The following is a 26215-nucleotide window of genomic DNA, read 5'->3' as shown; positions in this document are numbered from 1 at the left end:
GTAGAAAAAATCTGCTTTGGCATTCTTATACTTTTAATACAGATCATTGAAGTTGAACAGTGATTTACCTTCAGGTTTGTATCTTGTCATTCCTATTATGTCTGTATCAACTGGAAAGACTTGGGGGCCTCTGCCCAGACTGAAAAGTTACAGCACATCTCATAAAAAAGTGAACAGATGGTGGGAAGAGAGAGGCAGCAGAGAAGTTGTATAGACAAGTGTTGAGCAACAGGGAATACTGCAAAGGGAAGCTACAAAGGAAATAGAGTAAGAATAGGCACCTCAAGAGGCTGCAGAAAGGAGCATGAGCCAGTTAGACAGTAGTATGGGAAGTCTTCCAGAGCAATGAACACAGAAATCAATATGCTGGACAAAAATAAGTAGCAGCACAAGAGGTGTATGTTGTGTGCATTGCTATAAAATACAAAGATATATAAAAGAAAATATATATAGAAAAGCAAAAACAACATAAGCTTTAAAAGAGACTACCAGTCTGTTCTGAAAATAGATTTAGGTTTGGGTATCCAAAGTATCACAACAAAGAAGCTTAAAATCATATTACCTTATTTTAAATAAAAATTACTTCAATTTATAATACATTATTAAAATCAATGCAATTATTAAAGAGCAATATAATCCTGATAAATTAATAAGAAGCATTCATCAATCAAAACAAAGTAGTAAAACAGAAACAATCTCCACCAGTAAAACACTAAAAAGTTTAGAAAAATACCTAAGTTAAGATTTTACATACACAGGAAAATTATTAAGAGAGAAAACATATATCCAGAAAATCAGATATTTTTTTTAAACTATAGAGAAGAGCCATAACCTCGAGTTCTGAATAATAGGCAGAAACCTCACAAACTCTACTTCTTTTCAAAGTGAAAAGGTTGAGCATGTTGTGATGTGGAGAGGCTGGAAGCCTAACTTAATCCCTAGAGAAAAAGCAATGTTTTCATTCACTCTAAGAATCTCCTTCAAATGCTGCTTGTGGGCAGTGGAACATACTATGATACTCTAAGATCCTTTCCAGGACTGCCTATGTTACACCCAGCAATGAAAAACCTATGGTAATTGAATTTCCTTTCCCATCTGAAGGCTATCCAATCACTTAATAGATGACCTTGTCAATCTGATTTCATGCTTCTCATTTTCTAAGTTTTACACTGTCCAAAATAATTTATTCTCATTTGTGATATTTATAACTTCAGAATCCTAAAATAAAAACTAAGCTCTATTGGCTTTAGACAGACACCTGAACCCTGCAGGTTTCTAACTATTCTTTTCATCTAACGCTTTCACATTTACATCATTCTTCTGACCATTAGATGTCTGAAATCATGCATGGTTTTTCTGGTGGGATGGCACAAAAGTCATTGAGAGAGTGGTTTCATCTTTTGTTCTGCTACCCAGTATTTCTGCAGATAGAATATTGGCAATTTTCATTACCACATCCCATTTCAAATACTCTTGTAAACTGCACTAATCACACCCTTTAGCCTTCTGGCATTAAAACTCCAAATTTCTTTTTCAGGCTAGTCATCATTTCTTTTTCCCATCTGCATTTAAAGGTGGTTGAGGGTTTTTTTCCTAATTGAAACACCAAAGAATATTTCTAAATGAAAATGCTGAAGAAGATTATATCTGAGATAGGAGTCTGCCTTCTCACTTCAAATAAGTCCCCTTCATCTTAACTGTAGTTGTTCATTTATTCTTTGTAATAACTCTTCAACCAACTTCCATCAACATAAATAATTTTTTATCACCTGAAGAATTTTTGCACTTTATTCTTGCCCTCTTAGATTCATTCTGTTTCATATTCAACGCAGAACTATGGTTTATAACAAAATATTTCTAGTCTAGAAAGTCACTGCTCCACTGAAATACCACACACTTCTATGTAGACTGTCGAGTTAAGGAATGAATACCAAATTTAAACTCTATTATAATTTGTAGTCTCTCATTCTCTCTTGCCTATTTGTTATACATTTTTACTTTATGTACATATGCACTCTAATAGTTTCAGAATATATGTTTTATTTTTACAAACACCACTATCTATTTCTATTGATTGCTTAGGGTTATTCTTTAAATCACCAGCTTGAGTGAAAGAAAATAATACCTTTATTTCCTTTCCTGGAAAGTTTAAAGAGATCTTTAACATGCTTTGTAAGGTTTGAATTTGAAACTCAATACATCTCTCATTTAAGCAACTCCTATAGTTTTGATTCCAATGAAAAGCTATAAAAGATACAAGAGTCTAGACAAAAGCAAAATAAATGCATGTTTAAACATCACACTATTCTACAGGACAGTGCAACTCAGACCATACACAATTATGAGTATAGGAAATGCCTAACATTTACTGCAGCATGCTACAACTAATTTTGTTTAAAGACTTTGTCCATAAATTACATTATGACACTAATTACATATCTCCTTATATTAACAGCTTCATGTCATCCCTTTAAAACAGAACTGTGAGAATATTAAGCCTATTGGGTACAAAGGCTTGAAAAGTACAGACAGATAATTCACTTGAGAATTAATGTCACCTTTACTTGTTTCAGAACATACAGAACTCAGTATTATTCCTTTAATTCAGAGACTTTCAGATAATTGTACTGTTCCTAATTCTAAATGGTAAATTAATTGTACAGAACTCATAAACTGGAGACATTTCATAGCTGAAGGGGAAAAATGTGCAAGAACAGTGCTTTAAAACTGCTCTGTCATATTGAATCCTTAATTATATATGTCTTTCTACAGTCTTACAAATTTTTTTGAGCTTTCCAATATTCTCTTATTTCCCAGTTTACCCATAAAATATTGCAACTAATAATATAACACTTCATCAGAATCGACAGACTAAAAGCATTAATACTTTACACTACCTTATTCTCAAATTAAGGGGGAGAAAGGTTGAAGAGGGAGGAGGGACACCCTAAAATTTTAAAATAATTTTAAATTTAAAAAGTTAAAATTCTGTAATAGCAAAAAATTTGATATTGAAGGTAAAAATAACAGCCCTGCTCCCTAGCTGCTATAAATAACAGCTCTATGAATTCAATACAGCTATCTTGATTGCTACTATAAGAGCACCCTGCCCTTAGAAACTGCATTCAAAAGCTTGGAATGGAGAATCCAGTTTCACATGGTATTATTTTATATGAGTTTCCTTCAGTGCCAGTGGTAAAAAGTAAGGAAAAAACCCATAGCAGTGAAACTTAAACAGTGAGGCAGTAATTAATCAGGAATTATAATATCCTTTCTATTGGAAACTTTTCTTTTAGCTCCCTGGTTACAGAAACCATCTATATTCATATATGAGGGACAGTGGAATGCATTTACATGGAAGAAAAGCCTTGCAGAAGGATAACATATATCCCTGCCCCCTCTCCTGAAAGATGTCTTTTCTTGATCATTCTAAATTAACATATGGACAATGTACATAGGTTTATACCCATTAAGAGTTGAAGTGTTCAAAATGTTCATCAGAGAACTTAGATTCTTGTTACTATGAGATGTAATTTAATATTTGCACTCTAGCTGCACGAAAGACAATGCACATATTGAGTTTCACCATTAGTTACTGCAGGCCAGACACAGCCTTCCTACGTATAAACTATCAAAGCACCACTAAACTTAAACTGAAATGTTAAACGCAGCAACTTAGATGTCTTTAATCAACATCTGCTGAACAGTTTAGATTTTCTATAGCAGCAAAGGTAAGACAGAAACGCTTTTATATAAATGTCTGAATAGGAACTAATCTGTAATCTGACCTGGTTTTGTGTTTAAGATAGTTTGGGTTTTGGTATGACAAATGCCCATTTAAAAAAAAAAAAAAATTGTCACTGTATTTCCTTTATTATCTCCTAAAAACCAGCAGTTTGTATGTATAACTTAGCCTCACTCTACCATCATCAACTATACAAAAATATGGGAAAATTATTATATAGTAGATCTATGACAGTTTTTCATTAGGTCATTGATGCCTAGAATTTATTAATCAATTTAGACATCCTTATTCCTTTGGCTAGCTTCATTTTTATTTTATTTTTTTTATTTCTTGTAAAATCTCGATGAAAGAACCTATGAAGAACACTCATTATTCCTTTGGCAACTACAGGAAAATTCACTGTAATATCCTGAAGATGCATTTGGAGGTAACTTGCTAGTGCATTGTCTGTGACAGACATAATCATACTACTCTCGAGCCAGTAATATACACGTAATTATTTTTTTTTGTGGTGTATATTTCTTTGCTGGACAGTGAGAAGTTTCAGCAACTGTCAGATGCAGTTGTCACTCCCTTAGTGTTAAGCCCTTTTAGCTCTATGCTCACTACCTGAAATGTGCCCCCTCCACAGTGGGGTTTGACAGACACTAGATAAAACCCTCAGAAGAGTGGTGAGTTAGGAGTTTGCAGTTAAGAACACTTTGAAGTCCTTTAGAGTTGATGGCTGTATCAATATATTACACAGATTGACTACCTTAACTCTGTAGTTCTGCAAGCATTAGAATTATTAGAACACTTACTTTTTTGTCAGGCTTTCTCCTCAAGAACATGCACTTAACTTTAACTTTTTTATAACTTTGGCATTCCTTAACAATGAAGTCACAATAGTCTAACACACTTCCATTTGTAGTGTCTCCCATTCAGAAGATGATAGATACTACTAACAGTTTGGACTTTTGAAATGATTGAATGATGGCAAGCTCAATGCTAGAGAGCTTCCAGGCACAGCAAAGAGCTGGTGACAGAACTAAGCAGGTATTATTTTCTATTGCTCTACTCAGGGAATTTTTATTTCAGCATTAGTAGCAAAAGTTAATCAGGCAGTCTATGAGTGCTAAGCAAGTACTCTCTAAATAGCATATTAAAACTTCACCAAAACAAATCAAATCATCTTGTTCTGTTCCTCTGCCTTTTTGTGCTTTGGGAGCTTTTTAATAGGCTCTGCAGCAGAACACTTTAGCCACAGTGACAACCAGTGACTGCAGCACTGCCCATCCTCCCCCTGCTCCAGATGCCCTCCTAAAATAACCCCCACACATAGACATTACTGAGCTATATGCCCAGCATCATGAACTGTAGCACAGGTCTCAAAAAGAAGATATGTTTGTCAGCATTAAACGCTGCTGTCAGCATATAATATGCCCAAGAAGGGGAAATGCTCCTGTCCTGCCAAGGGGAGGCAATTCACATGGATAACAGCACTTTGCCACCCTGCCTGCAGCTAGCTGTATGTGAGGTGTATCTTCTTCCCTCTCCCCAAAATTGGAATTAATTGGCAATGAATTTATATTACATTTCATAAAATGACAGTATACAAAAATTAGTAACAAAGTTTGCAAACATAAAATGTCATGCAAGAAATCATGTTTTGTAAATCTAACACAGCTTACAAGATGAGCACCCATGGATGGTTCACAGGGATGATCCCTTTTGCAACTAAATTAGCACAGTGCTGTTTTCTATTAACATCCCATGTAGTCTAGATTTTATACTTTGAAGTTCTTCACATTTGTTCAGCTGTTTACTATCACATCCACTTCCCGACATGCAAAAAATCTGAAAGTCTCAAAAGTAAGGGATTTTTATGGGTTTTTTTAATAAACATTCAATCAAAATATTTATGGTTCCCATGAGAGCCACAACAAAAATTCAGATTTAACCATAGATTAAGATTTTGGGATAGGACACAGTAGGTATTTCACTCAAATTTAAAATGTGTTTTTATAGCCTCCCAATCCTGTCTATCACCAAGCAGCTGCTTTAAGATGAATACTTTACAGATTCATGTGGACCTTTAGCAGCTTCTCACTCAGGATCAGCAGCAGGACTACAGAGAGCAGTGTGCAGAAGTTCCCATGGTGTACAGTCACTTTGGCACAGGATTAAGCACAGAGCAATAAGGAACTCTCTGCCTGTCTGAGGACAGGACTGGAGATTTCTGCTGTCAAATTAAGGCATCTCCTAGGCAATAAATATAGTGGGCCTGATTTTTCTCCCTGATATGTAAGGGTTTACACTGGCATAATTACCTTTAGCAAATTTACTGCAGATTTATTCCTAAGTGAATGGCAAATGAGCCCAATATTTCTTTCACATATAAAAGATTACACAATGTTATGCCATTTTTCTTTTTACTTTCCAAGAACTGCTTTACTTTGTTCTCTTTATTTCACTTTGATCTTAGCACTGTGCCTGGCTCGGCGTTAAAAATTAAAGTCAGGTGTGCTAAAAGGAAGTGAATTAGATTCAGATTCCATTCTAAAGTTGGATTTATTCTACTCATATTCAAACATACCACTGCTGATTCTCCCACCAAGAAATACATACTGCTTGGCAACAAGAAAATTATCAAAGCAATCTGACCAAATTGGCACCACTAGCTCTGGCTACATCTGGTAACAATAATATGAAGGGAGAAGCATGAAGATAACAATTCTCATTTATTGTTACCATTAAACTTATCTGCATGCATACTCTTAAGTCTTTGAACTTCATGCTTTCATAAAGCCAATAAGAGCTCCACTCAAAGGTGAGGGGTGATGCTTTTTCAAAAGTGATAAAATATCCAATTTACTAAGGTATTAGAGTCTCTAGTCACAGACTGCTCAGTGAGATGGACAGCAATGGAATACCACCAGGAAAGCATGACTGCCAACATCAAGGAGCTCTAGCAATGCATAAATTAAGGTGCTTGATTCTATGCCAACAAAATAATAGAAATTTAATATGCTACAAAATTGGTAAAAACCAACTGCTAATGCATAAGCATACTCATGATATTTATTAGGAAATGTTTCTTTTTTATTTCCAGATATAACAAACTTGGATATACACTAGGTCAAGTTGTGGATCAAGTGTAACTGCTTATCCTAGCAAGGAGATGAACAAGAGCAGTGGGACATACTTTCTTATTTCAGGATTAAATAATTAATTTTAGATTAATAAATTATTCAGTCACTACATTACTAAATATTTCATGCATTAGACTACAACCAAAACATTAATCTCTCAGTTGTAATCAAACATAAAATCTACCATTTCTGAATCAAGATTTAGAATTGTCTTCTTGTGGGTTTTACTAAACACAATTAACAAGATGATGAATTAATTTTCCTAAGGAACATTTCATAAAACCATGATTTGAGATTTTCTAGTCATTTTTACCTAGAATATGCTGAAAAGGAATAAGAATCATTAATAAAAACCTCGTAGCAACACATTTGAAACAGTGTACTATAATTATGCTGCAGACTCACGCATCATTTCTTTCGATTCAAAATTTATCATCATACTTTATCCATAGACAATCTTAGTAAACTTTGGACTGTCTGAAACTTAGTTTTAATACACCAAATTCTAGTAGGAACAGTCCATTAGCTTGAATGAAAACAAATTAATAATATCCAAATATCTTGCTTGTTCACTTTTATAAACAGCATCCTCATTTTACCTGGGTAGGAAGCAATTACAGCATTAACAAAAACCTGCCCAAAGTAGTCCCATCACCAGTTGCTCCCACTCTGCATGTAGCAGTAAGAAGGCTAAATAGTATCTCCAGACAGACTAACCTGACAGGATGTACACAGTTCCCAGCTTCACAAATGATTATGTTGAAGGTGACAACTCAGGTATCCCGAAGGAAAAAGATATGCCTTGAACTTCTCTACCAATATTGATATAATCACAGTTATGCCATGTAACAAAATATGACACACAGAATAAAACAACTGTTGCTTTAGTTAATGTATTCTTTGGCAACGGCTTGCCACCTTATACATTCTGAAGCTACAGCCATGCTTTTAACATACATTTATTTATCCTACTGCAGAACATGTCTAAAATGGTAATTTAATCCAGCAGGTTTAAATTTTGGAGCCTGGCAGAGTGCACTTCCTATACTCAGTTACAGCACACACAGAAAAATAGCTGCTGGTTCAGAGAGGCAGCTGCAGCCTGTCCCTGTAAATCCCCTCTTCAATGTCTGTGTCAGTCACAAAAGGTGAGATCCACCCAATCTCCTTTCGGCCTGCCACAAATCAGTCACCTGGAATGTGGAGCTTGAAGGAGCTTTTGAGAAAAAGATTAGCATGTAAATAAGACACAGAAGCCTTTTGGGTTTATGCAAGACTTTGTTCCTTAAGCTACTTCTTGGAGGATCTGATTTTGTGTCATTTAAATGAGCTGTCAAAGATTGAGTGGTAAGCAGCTGACAGGTACAAACCCAGCTGAATCTGTCAGGTTGAGACAGTGAGGAAATAGGCTGCCACTCAAAGATGCAGTTCCAAGAGCAGTGAATACACTCTCCTCACGGTCAGCAGCTAAAAATTCAAAATACATCATGACAGCTGGATACCTCTCTAAGTAAAATTATTCTCAATTACACTTCTAAAAGTCTCTCTTAGCATTTTTAATTCCAATCAGTAGACGTCTGTTTTATTTATTGGAAGATCATTTCACATAAAATTATATTTCTTCTCTTAAACAATTCTGATTCTCCCTCACTTTTTTTAGGATACATAAGCAGTCATCCATTTCCCTAAAGAATTCCTTTATAGTCTTCCACACCTCCAAAGTTGACAACTTCTTTCTTTTTGCCCAGTCACACGATACATAATTTAGCTCTTTCACACTTCAAAAGAAATTTCCTCCAACTCTATTAAAAATAAAATATTACTCTTCACACAGCTTAATACTCCCAGCATGCAAGTTGGCTGCTTTCTTGGCAGGAATAAAACTTAGTATCTTATTTAAAGATAACTTTGTTAATTAGTACTGACATTTCAGAGCCAAAGGGCAGCTTCCTTCCTCGCAAGTAGCAATGGTGTCACCGTAGCAGTATGAAACCTTACATAAGGGCCTCATTAAGCTCAGTCCCACTTTGCAAATGGCACACTGTTTTCAAGAGCACTTCTGTATGTTATGCCTAACCTGAGTCTTGAACTATTCCATTCTCCTCATTTGAGCTGTGTGTGTTGAACCTTCTCAAAACTAGCTGGCATAACTTGATTTAGAATAATTCACACTATTTACACTTAAAGATTTATCTGTAAAATTCTTGTGATCTACAAATAAACATTTGCTATTTCTAAAGAAAGTTTTATCTCTCATCTATATAATTGTACCACATGACATTTGAGATCTTACAGCTGACTGCTTCTTTTCTGTACATATAACTACATTTAGAAAGCTTTCTAAAAGTAGAAGTATTAGTTAATAATGTATAGAGTAATAGTATCATACCAATCTACACAAATATGTGACAGCATCTCTTCAAAGAACTTGTTATTTCAACCTATTTTTTCAAATAACTAATAATTTTTCACTTCCACAAACAATCTCTCACACTATAGCTCCCAAATGAATGAAATAAGATATCCAAAATGCTCAGTTTCCCATAGGTGGCAAAGGCAGTCAAATTAATATTTGTAACTTTTAGAATTTTAAATTACAATTTAAATTACAATTTACATTACAGGAACCAGACTAGTTTGACCAACTGCAGTTTGACCATGTTCCCTGAAAGGCTGCATACATGTTGCTTCTTATAGTATTTTTGGACAAGTGAAGGCCATCCCATGGAATAGATGCTTCCCCTCATCTTTGCTGCTTCAGCTACTTATTCTGAAAACTAGTGACACTCCTGAAATCTTCCAAACACGTGGTACCAAACATTTCCAGCCATTTCATTAATTTGTCAACTGCCATTGATAAAGAAAAGACTTGCTTAGACATGGTTACTCCAAGCATATCTCCAAGTAACTTATACAGCAAGTCCAGGTGCAGCCAATATTTCTTCTCTTACTTGAGGGTCCATGATTTACAATACACCTGATATTCAAAAATTACCATGTTTACAGAACTGGCATCAGATAAAAGAGTTTTAAATTTTGTCATCTCATTAAACTCCATTTGAGGAATTCAGGGTTTTTCTCCTACAAGGGTAAGTGCTTACTTTCCAGTAGGTCAGTAACAGAAGCATGTAATCCAACTGTTCTCCTTTAGGAGTGTAGACTTGAAAAAGAATAGCATCAGCAAGCAGGTCATCAGAAATTGAGGTGGGGAAAATAACAAAATGCTGGGCTACTGGCTTCAGTGGGTAGGAAATCCATTGGAAAAGACAACTGATTCAATCACAACTGGGAAAGTTTATAATGATCATGGATTTCAAGGTGCAAGGATTTACCCAAGCTTACAGTTTAGGCTGGATGACCATTCAGGTTGGCATCGTTAAGTTAATTCAGATAATTATACTTCACTAAGTATATTAAGTCACATATTTCCAGTGATCTTTTATAACCTGTAAAAACTTAGTTGGGTAATGTGTTACAAAGAATGGGAAATTAAAGAAACTAAAGAAAAGTGAAAATGATCATTGCCTCCAATCTTAAACACATGGTTCTCAGTGTCTCTGTGTACAGGTTGAGAGCAGCCCAACAGCTGTTCTGGTTAGAATTTGGAGGGGGGAGTTATATTTATCATATAAGTCTTGATGTGTAACACATGCAAAGTTTTAGGGTCCCAAAGCTGCATTTTATTGTGCAGAATTCTTAAGGGTCCATTTTTGTGATAATGTATTGGGATCAATAACACCTTCACTCTGGATAAACAACTGGCTATATTTAGTTCAATTTCACTTTCAGTCTGCCTTATCTGAACAATATACTATAATCTGGCAAAGCTGCAAGCATAAGCAGGCAACAAAATACAATTTTCTAATCCTCAGTACACTGAACACTGTACTCTTAAAGTGGGCATATATTATTAGAAGATTAATTTCTTAAAGTAATACACAAGTCAATAGTCAGCACAGCAGCTTTGCAACATCAAAACTTTCATGTTAAACCAAAATGACTCCGTAATTTTTTTAACACTAGAAATCCACAGTCAGAACTTTGGTCAGTTTTACAGAACAACTAGTTCAGAATTTGTCATCTCACTCCAGAAATACAATAGGATTCTGATTTGGTGATTGCAAAATCCCAACTCACATAAGAGTCAATTTACAGTGTTCTGATATAATTTGACAAAGTTAATAAAAATGCCCTTCATCATGCCATGACACCTTTCCAGGAATAAAAATCATGCTCCCAACCGATTAAACCATGAAAAAAGTATAAATCCAAGGCATCTTCTATCAGCAATGTGCTTGCACTTTCTACTTTTTGAGATCAAACAAAAGAAAATGGTCTCTTGGGTCTTCCTGGACCATTCTGGATTCAGAAGTTTCAATTTCAGTGCTGTTCTCAGCCATGAGTCCTGCATTAAGCAATAATACTGATGAAACTCCTCAGCATAAGAGTAGGACTCCTTTGTTTACACCAGTAAACACTCCTGATCTGGCTGTAAGTAAATTACCTCTTTTTTTAGAAGACAGCTAACAGTAATGCACACAATTAATTGTACAGCACATTTTAATTTAACATGAACTGGACAATATCACCTAATGTGCCCAGTGCGACCCACTTCAAGTACAGATTCCAATTATTACATGAGAACTAAGACTTTATGACATTTCCTACAAATGCTAATTAGCTGGTAGGTTAGGGCCCTCAGTCATGTAGCACTTCATCAATCACAAAACTTAAACTATTAAAGATGGAAACTGTAACATTTTACATGAAAAGTTATTTTGCAAGTCAAAGTACAATATTATATTAGCCCCCTTTACCCGGTGTTCTTTTACGATAGTCCCCACAAAAGAATTTCCACAAGCTGTTGTCCTAATATGATCCAGGTCTACATCCTCTATGCTGTTCTTGTCTCAACAGCTACTGTTTTCAACACTGTGACACATACTTCAGTGTATATAATTGGTGGGTTTAAATATCTGCAGATTTCTGGAGGACAAAACACACCAGTTAGAGCCACTGAATGAAAGAAAATTTGGGAGCAAAATGGAACATGAAAGAAGCATCATCCAGTTCAGCACTTCTACCCTTCAGCCTACAATTCAGCCATGTTCACAGAACTTGCACATTCTGGTAAAAAATACATAAAGATTTCTGAGGTCTGCCCCTCTGCATGCTAAACTGACAGATATGAGGTGTAAGACTAGCTTTGCCAGGTTAAACAAGGCTATTAAAACAGCATACCCAACTTTACTGGCACTAAAATGGAACAGTGGTGCCAAAGATTCTAAAAGAAAGAAATATTAAGTAATATTGCACCTCTGACATTGACATAAGTTTATTATTACTCCATGCCAATCTACCTTGATCCAAATCCTCTAAACGTATGCTGTTCCAGTGCTGGGCCTCCTTTAAGCATGCAAATTATACTGAATAATGTAGCAGTTTTTCAACTTGGTCAAAAATTACACCAAAATCACTCCTTGGAGGGACAATGCACCATTAGCTCCTTATCTAGCCCATTACTTTTCTCTGCACCATGTTGCCTTCTGTGTGTTCCTATGCCACCTTTTGGGACTCATCACAGCTGTTGTGTTTTTGCTTCTTCCATACTTTTGGTAGGGAGTCAACAACAGAACCTGCCCTGTCCTCCAAGCATAACAGCTACCAGAAAGGAGAAAGAAGAGCTCCAATTTTGAAAGGGAGTTTTTCAGGGTTTTGTTTAGTCTCCTTTGTATTTTTCACCCAGCAAATAACAGTACTGTACATAAGAGAAAGACTATAGATTGGAAATTGCATATTTCCAAGTTACATATTCCTTCCTCCTCAGTTTCAGGTTACTACTGACAGTAATATTTTTCAGCACTATATACAAATTCTTCCTCCTTCAATTACTTGAATACAACCATGAAAGCAAATATTATTTTAGGCTGAGTGAAGTACTTCAGGCTGAGTGGAGAGAGATGTAGCCATCTATCTTGCATCAACAACTGAAGGCACTAACATAACTGGTTATTCACAAGTCCTTATATCAAAAATATATAAAAAATGCAAAGACCCTGCATAGAAAGAAGAAAATGGAGACAAGCATTATAATATGACAGAGAGAAGAATTTAATGTCTGGATAGGACCTACAAAGAAGAGCTAGAAGCATTTCCTTCATTTTCGGAAGTGTTTTCATGAAAGTGAGACAGTACCAAAGCACTCCTGAAAGAGGATATGTAAAGTCAGGACAATCCACTACAGGGTCATTGTTTCACCTCCTAAATGTCATAGGAAATGGCCCATCTTGCTTTCCACTCTCCCAGTTCTCCACATGTATGTGCACAATAAGAACTAATTAATTTCTAAATGCTCAACATGCAAATGTGTGGCTGCCATCACCTGAAGTGAAAACAATACTGGAAGAAGTGACCAAAATTTCTGATGATGAGCAGAAACTGAAGAAATGTGCATAGAATGTGCAATCCAGAAAGGAGTAAAGAATAGAATGATAATTTAGATTCAAATAAAGGATAAAATTACTGCAATCAATTTATATTATATTTTCCATCACCATTTATCCTTACACATGCTTGCAATTGGAAAGGTATGTTGTTAAAACTGGAAAAAAAGAGGTACATTGAACAATTCTTTTTCTTAAAGCACAGCATCCACTATACTATCTGAAAATCCCTGAAAAGGGGCTGTTCAAAAACATTACAATAAGAATACTACAACACTAGAAATTAGTACTATACATAGTTCAACATACTTCTAAAATAACACATGACCAAAGTAACAATCTGACTGTTCAAAAAAGGAGCAGTGCTCCCTTTGACTTTGACAGAACACAGAGACTCTATGAGGTACGAATGCCCCAGGACACACAACTTCATGTAGTGAGGGTAAAATTATCTAGAACTTAAAGGCACTAATGACAGGAAAGTTTCTTGAAAACAAAAAGTAGACAGACACTGAACATCTCCCCCTTACATCTGCTGCCAAGGATGATGGGATGCTCAAGGAGGCTAACCATGAAGTCATGATCTAATAATTGTTGCCAAAATGAAGTTGAACACTTAGGTTAACTAGACAAGTAGATTAATTTTTTATTTTTTTTCAGATGACTGTAAAAGCCTTGGTTTGCACTGGTGACATACAGAACATTCTGCTTCAGAATTGTACACCATACATACAAAAAGTAAACAGTGAAAGCATCCTTTATTGTGTCACACTGTGGATTTACTTAAATGCAGGGGTGAGTAGAGCAGGATGATATTTCAGTCAAATTTTTCTCTAGTCAAATTATCTGTGAGTGAATATTGGAAGAGAAACACAAGTAAAATAATGATCCAAAGCTGAAAATGTGACCTAAGGCTAATTTTAAAAAAGTATTTTGCCAATCATGACATTTTTCTCCTATAAACAAAATAACGGTGTAATGATACGGCAATAGCATTTTGGGGCATGAAAACATCTACATATTAAGACAATGTGGTTATTAAAAATGCTTCAGAGAAGCAAGTCCACACATAACTTTCTTTTTTCTAAGTAAGCATCAAAATTCATTCTTCTCTAAGTAAAGCCAGTATTTAGCCCAGAGCAGAAAAACTGAACTCCACAAGTCTCCTAATGAAGGATATTTACCAGAACAAAAAAACTTAAAAAATAAAATTAAAATGCTACTGAAAGTGCTAGTTCCAGTTTTAAACAATGAATTTAGTACTAACTCTGATTTTGCACCTCACAGTTAGCAGTATTTACTCTATGATTCAGTGAAGAGAGAGAATGCAGTTTGGGAATTATTATCTCCATTAAGAAGCCATTGGAAAAGAGGGAAGACCATCTACATGCCCTGCTAAAATAGCCATAATGTAATAAAACCAAAACCAAAATACATTATGCTGCATATTTCTGAGCACACAGCCATAACAGACAGTGCTGACAGCTCTGTAATCAGGTATAGGTCACAAATTTTTGATCGCTGAGTCTACATTCCTCCCACTGATCCATTTCCTGAAGATCTAAATGCAAGACAAATTGTAAATTGTTGGTTTATTTGGGTTTGGGGGTTTTTTAGAATACAAACAATAAGTAAAGATAGATTCTGTTCTTCAAAATGCGCAAGTAATGTCCAAATCTAGGTAGTATTCAGCACATGCTAAAAGCCTTGAAGTTTGCTACCTTTAACATCATCAGCTTTGCTGGCGAGGCAAATATCCAGAAATAGGATTAAAGTGGATGAGTACTTATATTCTAGTTTTGATAGGCCTTATTTCCCAGGCCTGAAAAAGCAGTCTTCTCAGCTTCTGGAAAATAAGGACTTGGCTTTTTTAATACTGCACTTAAGTAATTGCAGACAGAAGCACAGCTAGACCATGTGAACCCTATGTGAATCCTGAGGAAAACCACAGTAACATGAACTACCTGCATAATAATAGAGTAGGGAGTATATATCCTTTGAGTGGCTGTAAAAGGAGGGAACAAGTAATAGTAAAATGTATTTGATGCCAGGACCTTTTTCTCCATTTATCTGTATGCTCACAAGTACATCTACATATGGTAAAGAGTGACACACAGGACACATATAGAACAGACCTGGTAGCATAAATGTTTTTGTGAGCCTGAGAAAAAGGATATGGAAACAAAGGCTCTACTACTATACGCAGAACCCTTACAGAGCTGCCTTTACAGGAAATTCCCTCCCCATTCCCCTAGGTGGAAACTATAATATTTGAATCCAACTTCCCAAAGAGAGCAAATGCAGTTAGATAAATTTGTGGAAAATTAGAAATAAGACAATTTGGCTGTTTGGAAAGAATCTCCCTTCTTAATGTGTTTAGCTAACAGGAAGAGCAGACAATTCACTTAATTTAGGTTACTTATCCACTCCACCCTTACACCCCCCAGCCCTCCCCAATAAAACAGTCTTTAACGAAAACGAATAGTACCCCAACCTTTTAGCAAGCCCACACATTTTATATGCATTATTTGGGAAGAGTATTAATCACTGTTCATAACAGAATCCCTTATGTTGAGTGAGGAATAAGAAGTTTTATCAGGATTTTTTAGACTTTCATTTAACTCCATTCATCTTGTGACAACCATGGCACCTAATATTTTTGTGATACAATGTCATTAAGATATAACACTATTCTAATGTTCCCATGGAAACTAGTAGCATATTTCATAGTAGATAACTACTTGACTATTACAGACTTTCTCCTTGCATTTTTAAAAAAATATATTAAAAGCAATATACAATAAGAAATAAATGTATCTCCTTTAAATGTGCCTCAGAAGTTGTACAACATCAGTGACCTTACCTTTTTTTGAAGGACATTAATTTTTCTTTCTTTTACTTCCAACATGTCTTTCATGTCTCGAATTTCTCCAGCAAGTGTTCCTTTCTCTTCGGTGAGGTCTTGAAGTTGTTTTGTTTTTTTATTCAGAAAGGTTTCTTTTTCTTCCAATCTTAACCGCAAGGCATCAACCTACAGGATGTAAATCACACATATTTAGGTTTTAGAATACCTCATTAGCAAATTTTGTTCATTTTTTTCTAATTCTCTTTTTTTTTCACACTTAAGAAATTGGACTGAGATTCTTTGTTGTTGTTTTACCTGTTACACTTTTCCCCAGTGAGTATTGCACAACTCCTTTAACAAGTGGGTCTGACTGTGCTTCTCTGTAGTAAGCACAAACCCCTGTCAAATAAAACAAGGGATATTCCAAGGATTTTCCTAAGCAGAAACATCATAATAAAGAACCTCACCAAAATGCTCTGCATACACAACTGCTGTTTTCTTTTAGAAATGCTAAAATGAAAAAACAAAAATAACAAGAATCCTAACAGCCCAGAAGGTGTAAGCAGCCTTGATTTCTTATTTCTTGCTGTGTAAATGCTCAAGTATGCAATTTTATTGTTCTCTTATTGTAATTCAAATAGTTCTCAAATTACAGTGAGGTAAATACTTCTTGTTGGTCTAGAAAAAAAAATCCATAGATCACTTGATACTGGTTACCATTTATATACTGTTGTTTCTATAAGCGACTCTACTGCTAACTGCAATTAAAAGCTTGGGTACTCATAAAAGCATTTGGAAAAAAGGAGGTCACACAAAAAATAGGGGAAGAAACTAAAAGCTAGACAGGAAAGCAACTTTTTTTCAAGTGGATTTAACAATCCTGCTTCACAGTTTCGAATTCCTAGTACCCTTTTTAAGAATACTTTACATAAGCACTGCCTAGAGTAGTCACCAGGAGGTAAGGTATGATTCCAAAAGGAAAAGGTGTTAGTCTTTCCTCTGTGAAGAGGTGAGGAAACAATTACTGGCAGGATGCTCACTGATACAATCTTGAAGACCTTCCAATATACTATTCACTTTATTATATAGGCTTTCAAGAACTTTCAAAAAAGGAATTTGAAGTGAAAGATCTTGCCACAGCTTCCTTAAATTAAATGCAACAATGAAAGGGAATAAAGCAAATACTTAAGTGGTCTTATAATCATGTGATGGTGAAGTGGAGGTGAAACCATGAGGTGAAATTGCAAGTGAAAAGTAGAGCTGGAAAATGAAGTTTTGCAAGTTTGAATGGTGCAGCTTTTTATATATCAAAGAACAAAAAAAAATTTATAATCAATACTGTAATAACTCAAGAACACAAACATTCTGACTGTAGATGTAGGAGTTCAAAATATGATGCATGTAATCTTTGCTGACATGGATAATTAAAAAAATTAAAATTATATATTTCACTGAAATACAAAGAACAAACAACACTATTACTACAAGAATTGTGGTGGCTTTTTTTTTTTCAAAGTGTCTGGAAGGGTTGGCAAAGTTGAATAGACAAATAAAGAAGAATTTTAGAGGGAAGAAAAAACATAAAAAGCCCAGAAATTAAACTGAATTAGAATGTATCTCTCTAGTTTAAAATGTTTGGCAATTTCTTTGTCTAACCTTCATTATGCTCATGGGGTAGAGGGTAGAACTCTAATGCCAAGTACAAATTTATCCATCATGTAAATTCTACTCTTATTTCTTTTCTACTTAAAGGTATTTTTGAAATAAAATAATAGATATCTTAATTTGCTAAAGAAACAGAATTTGTTTGGGATTAATATCACTACTGCAAGAATCACACCTTGCATTTTTCCCTTCAGTGAACACTTCCACATTCTGGTTCAGAAATGCAGTTACAAATGAATTGCTGAGCAGCTCTAGCATAGAATCCTGGAGGTGGATATTTGGGGGTAAAAAACAGATTTCATCATACACCAAGTTTTAAAAACCAAGAGAGTCACTATTTTTTCCCAGTGTGAGCCTCATATTATTGAAAGCTGATTTTTTAATAAAATGACATCAGAAAATGTAGTATACCCATGAAATTCAGTCAGTGCTATTAAATATCATGCAAAGTTGAGAATTAAGATAAAAAGGGAGTGCAATCATTTACTATTACAAAGACAAGATTCCTTGAATGTAGGATGCTTCTGCAGCTCTGAACCATGAGGTGTTCACATAAAGTGGACCCACACACACACTTGTTTTGGCTCCAAGATAGGCCTTTGAGAAGAGGTTTGGATTGAAAATATATAATGTGGCAATCTAGAATAATTCTCCATCTACAAGAGAGTTGCAGGAAGTCAGGCAAGTGAGAAATTTTAGAATCATTAAGCCAAATTTCAAAAATGTTAGAAAATAAAAAACAAGAGTTTAAAGTTTATATTACCTAGAAATTCATAAGGCTACTTCATAATAAAAAGCTAGATGGAAGTAACTGAAAGGCCATAAATGTTGGCTTAGCATCTTTAAGCTCTGCAGTTGGAATAGTCAGAAAGGGTCTTATCTATTAAGCATCTTTCCCCCAGTTAATCAGAATATTAGCAAAGTACAAAACAATCAGCAAATCTATATTTATTTATATTCTGAGTTTTGTAATGCTAAATTTATTCAAAGTAAAAGTCTTTGCAATGCCATTTTAAAACTTGGTTTGGGACCAATTTAGATGATCTATTGGATCTCAAAATGCTTGTTCTTCCTGCTCTTAAAATGGCTCATTGCCTTTCTATACACTGGAAAAACAGATTTATATTCTACTGGATTCATTTTACTTTAAAGACTTTTGTAAAAAATATTACAGTAACAGGATTTCTCAGTTTTTAAGCAGTGTGTGCAGCATGGGATTCAAAGATGACATTTCAAATTAGAAAGCAAGAAATAGTAGTAGCAGCAAAATTTCAGACATCTTTTAATAAACATAAAAGACCTCATCTGAAACTCATTACCACATCTTCTTTATACCTAATCACTTATTTGCTTCACGTCTGAAAGCAATCCCTTAAGTCAAATCACAAAAATCTCTGTTGGGCCTTTAAGCTGCAGCTGAGAAGCTCGTCATAACACTGCAGCAGGAGCTCCAAAAGTGGCTCTCTTCAGTCAGGCACTGCAAGGCTCATTTTCCAACTGCCACGAGGCAGAAGCTTAATGCTTGAAGTCAAAGGGAGTTGAAGATGATTAGACCCACGGATAAACAAAGCACTAATACTGTTCCCCATTGACCAGGATAACACAGTAGCTTACACATGTGCTGATACAGTTCAGTTCTGCTTGGCTGAGCCAGGCAGTTTCTGAGTCAATAGCCTTTTCTTCTCTACCCATTCAGTCCCCACCACAAGGGCCAAGGAGACAATTCGCATTCTTTTTCACAAATTTCTTTCCACATGCCCTGTCATCATGGCTCACTAGATTCAGCTCAGAAATGGGGATTTTCGGCATTAAAACTTGGGAGCGCAAGGAGGAGGGTTAAGAGGATGAGTAAATGGCTCTGAATTTCCTGTTTGAGTGACAAATGGTGTGGGAAATGGGAGCAGAGCCCTGTCCACTCCAGTTTCTCAGACTCAAATCCTACCTTCACAGCAGCTGTTAATTAAAGAGCATCACATGACTAAACCTTTCTGCTCTTCCTCTCACCGCCAGCCAGCTCATAACATGACTAACACATAATTTCTAGTCCCTAAACAAACAAATTCAGCCTGGAGGGACGAGAGAAGGTGTGCAGTGGTTTTCTTTCACGCCGGAAAGAAACACACGTGGAACTCTACAGCAGAGCCACAATCTCCATCTTTCCTTTCACTGGTTAGCATTCAGGGCACCCACAGAAAAACCTTTACATAAGCTCAAGGGTTATGACCTTGACTGTACCACAGAGTACCAGGTACCTAGTTTTTCAGGGTTGTCTGGACTGACTCTAAATGCAGAAATAGATTGTTTTCTTGTTAATGTCATAAATAGATTACCCCTCACACCTTCATATAAACAGTTCACACCTTAGATCAATTTTTTGTAAGCTCCGTGGTAGCTTTCTAACAACTATTAACAAACACTTCTATGTTTGAGATGAATTGCATTCTTCCATAAGCTGCATATGATCTTAAGGTCTGAATATGTTCAGATATAAGGGGTATAATTTCTGCCTACAACTCCAGTCCCCACAAGCGATTGTTCTTAATTTAAGTCTATAGTGATTTTCATTTAAGAATTCATTTCTAATCTTGGTAGCTTCAAATAAAAACCATTAAAGCATGATCAAGTGCAGCTTCAATTGCACTGAGAAACAGCCAAAGAATCTTGATGCCACCAACTCCAGTTCATACAAGGACAGCGCAAGCATTGAGAAGGAAAGAGTACACCACGTCCACCACAGCCTTGGGTGGCAGAAAAAAAGATCTGTCAAATACGTATCTATTTTCTTACAGCTCCTTGTTGTGAGACTGATGCAGCACAGAACCTTAATTCAAAAATCCTCCTACACAAAGAAGCCCAGGTATTTTGACAGAATAGGTGTATCAACCCCCAAGCTAACATTCACAGCAAGGAACCATACTGAAAGCAGTGCTCTACATGAGTTTTCACAGGCAGAACTCTGAGTCCATGCCAGTCTGGGAGAGTGAAAAGCAATTCATACTGTGTGTGGTCCTGGGTATACAGATTTATTTTCTATTCACAGGAATGCAATGTGGAGGTTTGAAAGAACATCAGTTATGTCAGTCATTTTCTCCTTCCCTAAATTCTTCTTTCTGCCTCTAGTAATCATGAACCAAGACTTTTACATTATTCATAATATGAAATAAAACTACCTCAGTCTGAACTGCATGTGACCTTTTACTATCTATTCAGTGCTAAGCATGTATGACATCATTTCATAAGACAAATATGAACCTCCAGATGGTATAAAACCAAAGAGCTGTTAAATCAGTTCTTCATCTCATGGAAGGCAAGCAGCAAAATATACTACTTCATTTGTAGCCAGGATGAATTTGCCAATACCAGAAATTATCTCTTCCCTGAAAATGGTACTGTGAAATCCCATCTCCCAAAAATAATGAAACAATGAAGTAGTCTAGATGGAGCATGCCAGTACACTATGAGAAGTGTCTGCCATTTTGTTACTCTTTCTTTTACATCTAAGGCATTTGAAATACAATCTGAAAGGAAATTAAATATGGGTCATTTTACAGCATCATATATATATATATATATATTTGAAAGGATAAGGATTTCTGGTACACAGACCCCCTCTCTTTGGCTTTTCACTCAACACTATGTAATTTTAAGAGTCCTTGACTTATTTTTCCCAAGCTTTGGCAGTATATTTACTACTAAAACTTGGCAGTCTGAAGAACACCATAATTTTCCAGAAAAATAAAGCAAAAACAGATCTGATAGCTAACACATAAAGTATTTCAAAGACCTCTCTCCAAGTAAATTGCCTTTTAATTTTTTCTAACTTCTTTTTCCTCAGCAACTACTTACTTCAACTATTTAATACAATAAACTCTGTCACTTGCTCTGGAAATATACAACATACAGCAAAAACTTCAGAATTGGGTTATACTTCAGGAAAAAAAGTTCATGTAAGTGGCAAAAATTGCCAAATTCAAAGTCAAAGTTTATTAATCTTCATGTCATCACCTGCCACTCACGGCCAGCTCCAGTAGTGACGTCTATTTCTTGAAGGTCCTTACTGTTAACTGTTTAACTTATATGACATATTATATCATTTATGAAAGTGGTTTAATGCTATGGAGCACCATGAGGAAGTAAAATATGAAGAAGCACTACTGTGTTTCACTGTTAAGAATTCTTGATTTTACCATCATAAATACATACATTCAGACCAAATGTTTGACTGCACTTTTTAAAACTCATTCTAAATTGACTACTAAAGTAATAAGTGTACTGTAGTACTACACCTGGGGTAAGGAGAAGGCAAACTATAACCCATTGTCAATCTCCATCCTAACTCCACACCTCAGTTCCAGCACACCCAGTATTACCCATCGTGTCCAAGAGTCTGTCTTCTCTCCTTTTGTACTACTGTTCTCTCCCTTCCTGCTGCCACTACAGGCTCCACAGGGCTGTTGACACTTTCTGTGTTATTATTTGCCCTCCTAGTGTATTATGCAGCCACCTTTCGAGTAAAAATCTTCAGTTAATCAAAAAAACCCCACATTTCTATTAAAGATCTTAGTGCTTGTACTTAGACATCCATACATATCTGGGGAAATGTGGAAATGTAATATTCTAAGTTGTTATTATGATAACCAATTTAAACCAAGAATAAAAGAGCTGTCACTTCCATTTTCCATACAGAAATTCTGAGTTGTCAGTACAGAGCATATTCTCACATGGGCCTTTTTGCAAATATGAGAACTGAGCTACAAGTATAGTAAGGATATCACATGTCATTAAAATGTCCCAACTGTACTCTCCATTTCAGAGCTGCTAAAAAAAGAAAAAACCCAAACCAAAACCATTCTAAAATAAAGCAATATAATGAAAAGTATCCTCTCACCATAATTTTCCCTCATTTTGCAGTGTGATGTGATAATCATTATCTTATTCAAAGCAATGGCTAAACCTGGCAATCCATGGTATAATACATTCATTTCTTTCAAAAACATCTGATGTATGTACAATTCAAGGCAGAACAGACAGAATGCGGCTACATTGTGAAGTTGTAGGCACCTGAATTTTATACAATTAATACCCTTTAAATTCTTGTTCCAAACTGAAACTTTAGTGAGTTAGCTTTTTCCCTTCATAGAGGAAAATTCCTCTTTCAAGCATTATTTCAATAACATTCTCACCCCTTTACTACTCTTATCATGGTTGCTCCACTTTAATTCAGCTGGTAGTTTGCAGGCTTTATATTCTTTAAAGGATAATCTATTTTACTGTCTTATTTCTTTTATTTCAGTATTTAAGAACTGACCCAAGGAGATGAGTTTAAAGCAGCTGAGTACATTGTAGTCCAGGGGAACAGACACTGAGTGACATGAGATGTTTTACAAACACAGAACAGCATTGGCTGTTCACATCAGGAAAACAAACTCATACCATTTCCCTTACAGAATCCCTGTCACAAGCTTTTTCAGTCCTTCTGTACAAGGGTGGGAGAAGCACCTGATGCTGTAATACCTTAAATGCACTTACACTCCTTTACTTAATCCTTGAAAGATGGCACTTACAGGCTTCAAAGACCTCCCAGAGTCTGTCCCCAACAGCTTCGTGAGCCACCATCTCTACTAATCCATCTTGATTTTCTTACTTTTTTTTTACCCACCAGTCTAGATTATGTTGCACTTTAAAAGAGAAAATTGGTAAACTGACTGGTCAAACTACACCAGAAAAGCTGAACCAGAGATTGCAGTCAAGATATAAATGGTTCCTTCAGCCACTATGAAACTTGTCCTTGGGGAACATTACATGCCACAAGGAATTCTGATCATGTGTAGCTTATCAATAGAGCCAACTGCCTAACAGCTGTTTTATCCAAATTTTTATCTTTGCCTATGCTTACCACTAAAATTAGGTAGTTTAAAGCAACTAGTCCAAAGTTAAGAATTTAATATTTAGTTCAGTTCCAGCAAATTTTGGAAAACACATGGGAATTGTAACTCATGTGCTAATACTTAAAGTTTTTGTTAATAAAACTTCCAACACTAACCTTACCTCATTGAATTTACCTCACTGAATTTTATGCTCACTATAAAACTATAGCTGTCATAATACTTTTGAATTACTGCAAAAGGAAGTCAGTCATTCCAGAGTCAATGTTATTTAGCAACATAATGATAGTTATAAATTCAAAATACTTAAAACCAATTTACGAAACTATCAATCTTAGAAGCTTTTAACTTTTGAAATTTCTGTCTCCAATAACATTCAAATTTTATTATACTGTAACAGATTAATAGAAAGTGAATTAAAAGGCCACAATGTTCTTTTTTAAAGTTATGCCAATGCATTTAACTGCTTCATGAAAAAATGTGTAGAATTCCATAATAACATAAGAATCATCAGTAAATATCCATTAGCTTTATATATGGTAAAAATAGAATTTTTACATGAACTGTGTTTCTCAGTTAAAATTTTTTTTTACTAGTAGAAGTTCATTATTACAAATAACTGACATAGCAGCAAATGTGTGATTTTCAAAAAGCATATTTAGGTTTGCAACCTACTCATAACATTCAAATAAAGAAGGTGCCTGTAGGTAAAACCTCTCTGTAACTGAGCTAGAGAGCCTGTGTTATGCTTGTTGGGGTGAGCTGTATTCTTGACCTCTCTCTGTTTCACATATTTTGAGTGAGATATCTCTTGGAGGAAAATCTTATGATCGACTCTGTTCTGAAACTGGAACACCTGTTTGTGTCACCCATTCCTACATCAGTAGGTCCAGCTGGAATCAGCTTGACTGTAAGTTCATCTTCCAGAATCTGTGGCCAGCTCATAAATAGAGTGACATAAACCAGCTTGGGTAATATTTTTTATTTATTCATAAGAACACAGCAAACAGCAGAAGAAGGTTAAAACAATTTGCTAAACATATATTGTTTGTTTTAAATACAGCATTTGCTCCAAGAAATATGCCATTTTAGCTCTTGCATCTCTCCTGCCCACATTCTTCCAGAAACCAATTTATAGTCTTTTCTCTGCAAATTGCTGCATTTTTCTTGAAACTGAATATTCTTCTAACTACCTGTAATTGCTCTGTTTAAAAATTCACCTCTAAAATTTGCCAGATATAAAAGCTGAGTGAAGTCTTCTTTCTCCCAACAACTCAGGTTCCATAATCTCCTAGACAATAGTAAATATCAGCTGTCTTAAACAACCTTGAGTACAAGCAAGTGTTACAGGTTTGCTTAGCTCCATCCCTCGTCCTCCACCTAAACCTTCAGTTCTCCAGGTCCTTCTAGAACTCAGAACTTTCTCACTAGTGCTAAATCAGGTCTGCTAAAAGAAGAAATAAGATAAAAACAAGATATTAGGTCATTAAATTGCATATTTCTAGAAATAAAACTAGATGTTATGTAAGGTTCATCTTAGGAGATACTTTATTTCCATACTCAGAGTTGAACCATACCCTCTAAAATGTTTGATGCAAGTAATAATTACTGAGCAGTATTAAAAGCTTGCTTTTTGTTTTTTTCATGTGGACTGAAAGTTCCATAAATGGCCCCTAAATGGGCTACTCTGGCATGTAGCAGGGTACATTCTTGGTAAATGTTTATCTATGTATCTACTAAACATTAAATTTTAAAAAATGGTACAGATGTCCCAGCAAGAACATTCTAAGCTAATTAGGATATAAAAAATAGCAATAAATAGTTCTTTAAGTAGCAAAGTGTGCATACCATTCTCAGAGTTTTAATGGGGAAGTTTGGTTCCAGCACAGGCTCTATGCACTCTATATGCAGCAAAGCCTTTGGCTTCCTGCAGGTGGTAGTTTGATTTAGGGAACCACTTAATAAGTACATGTGTGTCTCAGATAAACAATAAAAAATGGTATTGATCCCAGTGTTAGCAAGGATAATTGTTTTTTAATGTGAGGTTTATTTCTGAACTAAGGGGAAAATCACGGATGAATTCTGACTGATGAAACACAAAATAAAATTTTTCTGTGGCAGGTCCATAGTGATTTCAGTGCTATAAATGAGCTAAATAGGCATTTCAAACTCAACTGATTATGACAATTCTTTTTAGCAGTGTGGTATATAACCTTAGTTTTCCAGTTGTGACTTCTAGAACATTAAAACATCTTTCCAGAGCAATGAAAATGCTTAATACATGGAACTAACATGAAGTCTACTTCTTTAACTAAAGGAGGAGCAAGAGAAGATTCTGCTTTAGAAGTAAGTAATATCTGGTATACGAACTTCAGAAAAAAAATCAAGTCCAAGATCACAAAGCAAAAAATTTCAGAGTCAAAAGATAGAAACAAAAACTCTATAATAATAGGTGAACAAGATAAAAAAAGCTAACTAGTTTGTTAATATCAAGCATCTCA

The 26215-nt window shown here is 35.4% G+C and overlaps 1 protein-coding gene across 1 annotated transcript in view; it reads right to left on the bottom strand.

Annotated features, from left to right (window-relative positions):
• Nucleotides 1–26215, bottom strand: part of ERC2 (ELKS/RAB6-interacting/CAST family member 2) — a gene marked incomplete at its 3' end in the record, with an annotated part of 317798 nt that overhangs the window by 170194 nt on the left and 121389 nt on the right. The window contains exon 6 of the mRNA XM_009079752.1: nucleotides 16183–16350. Coding sequence (XP_009078000.1) covers nucleotides 16183–16350 — 168 coding nt within the window. The remainder of the gene's footprint in view (nucleotides 1–16182; nucleotides 16351–26215) is intronic.

This window comes from Acanthisitta chloris, unplaced genomic scaffold, assembly GCF_000695815.1.
Source record: "Acanthisitta chloris isolate BGI_N310 unplaced genomic scaffold, ASM69581v1 scaffold8918, whole genome shotgun sequence".
Lineage (NCBI taxonomy): Eukaryota > Metazoa > Chordata > Aves > Passeriformes > Acanthisittidae > Acanthisitta > Acanthisitta chloris.
The sequence above is the reverse complement of the archived record's forward strand: the minus strand, read 5'-3'. Positions and strand labels throughout refer to the sequence as shown.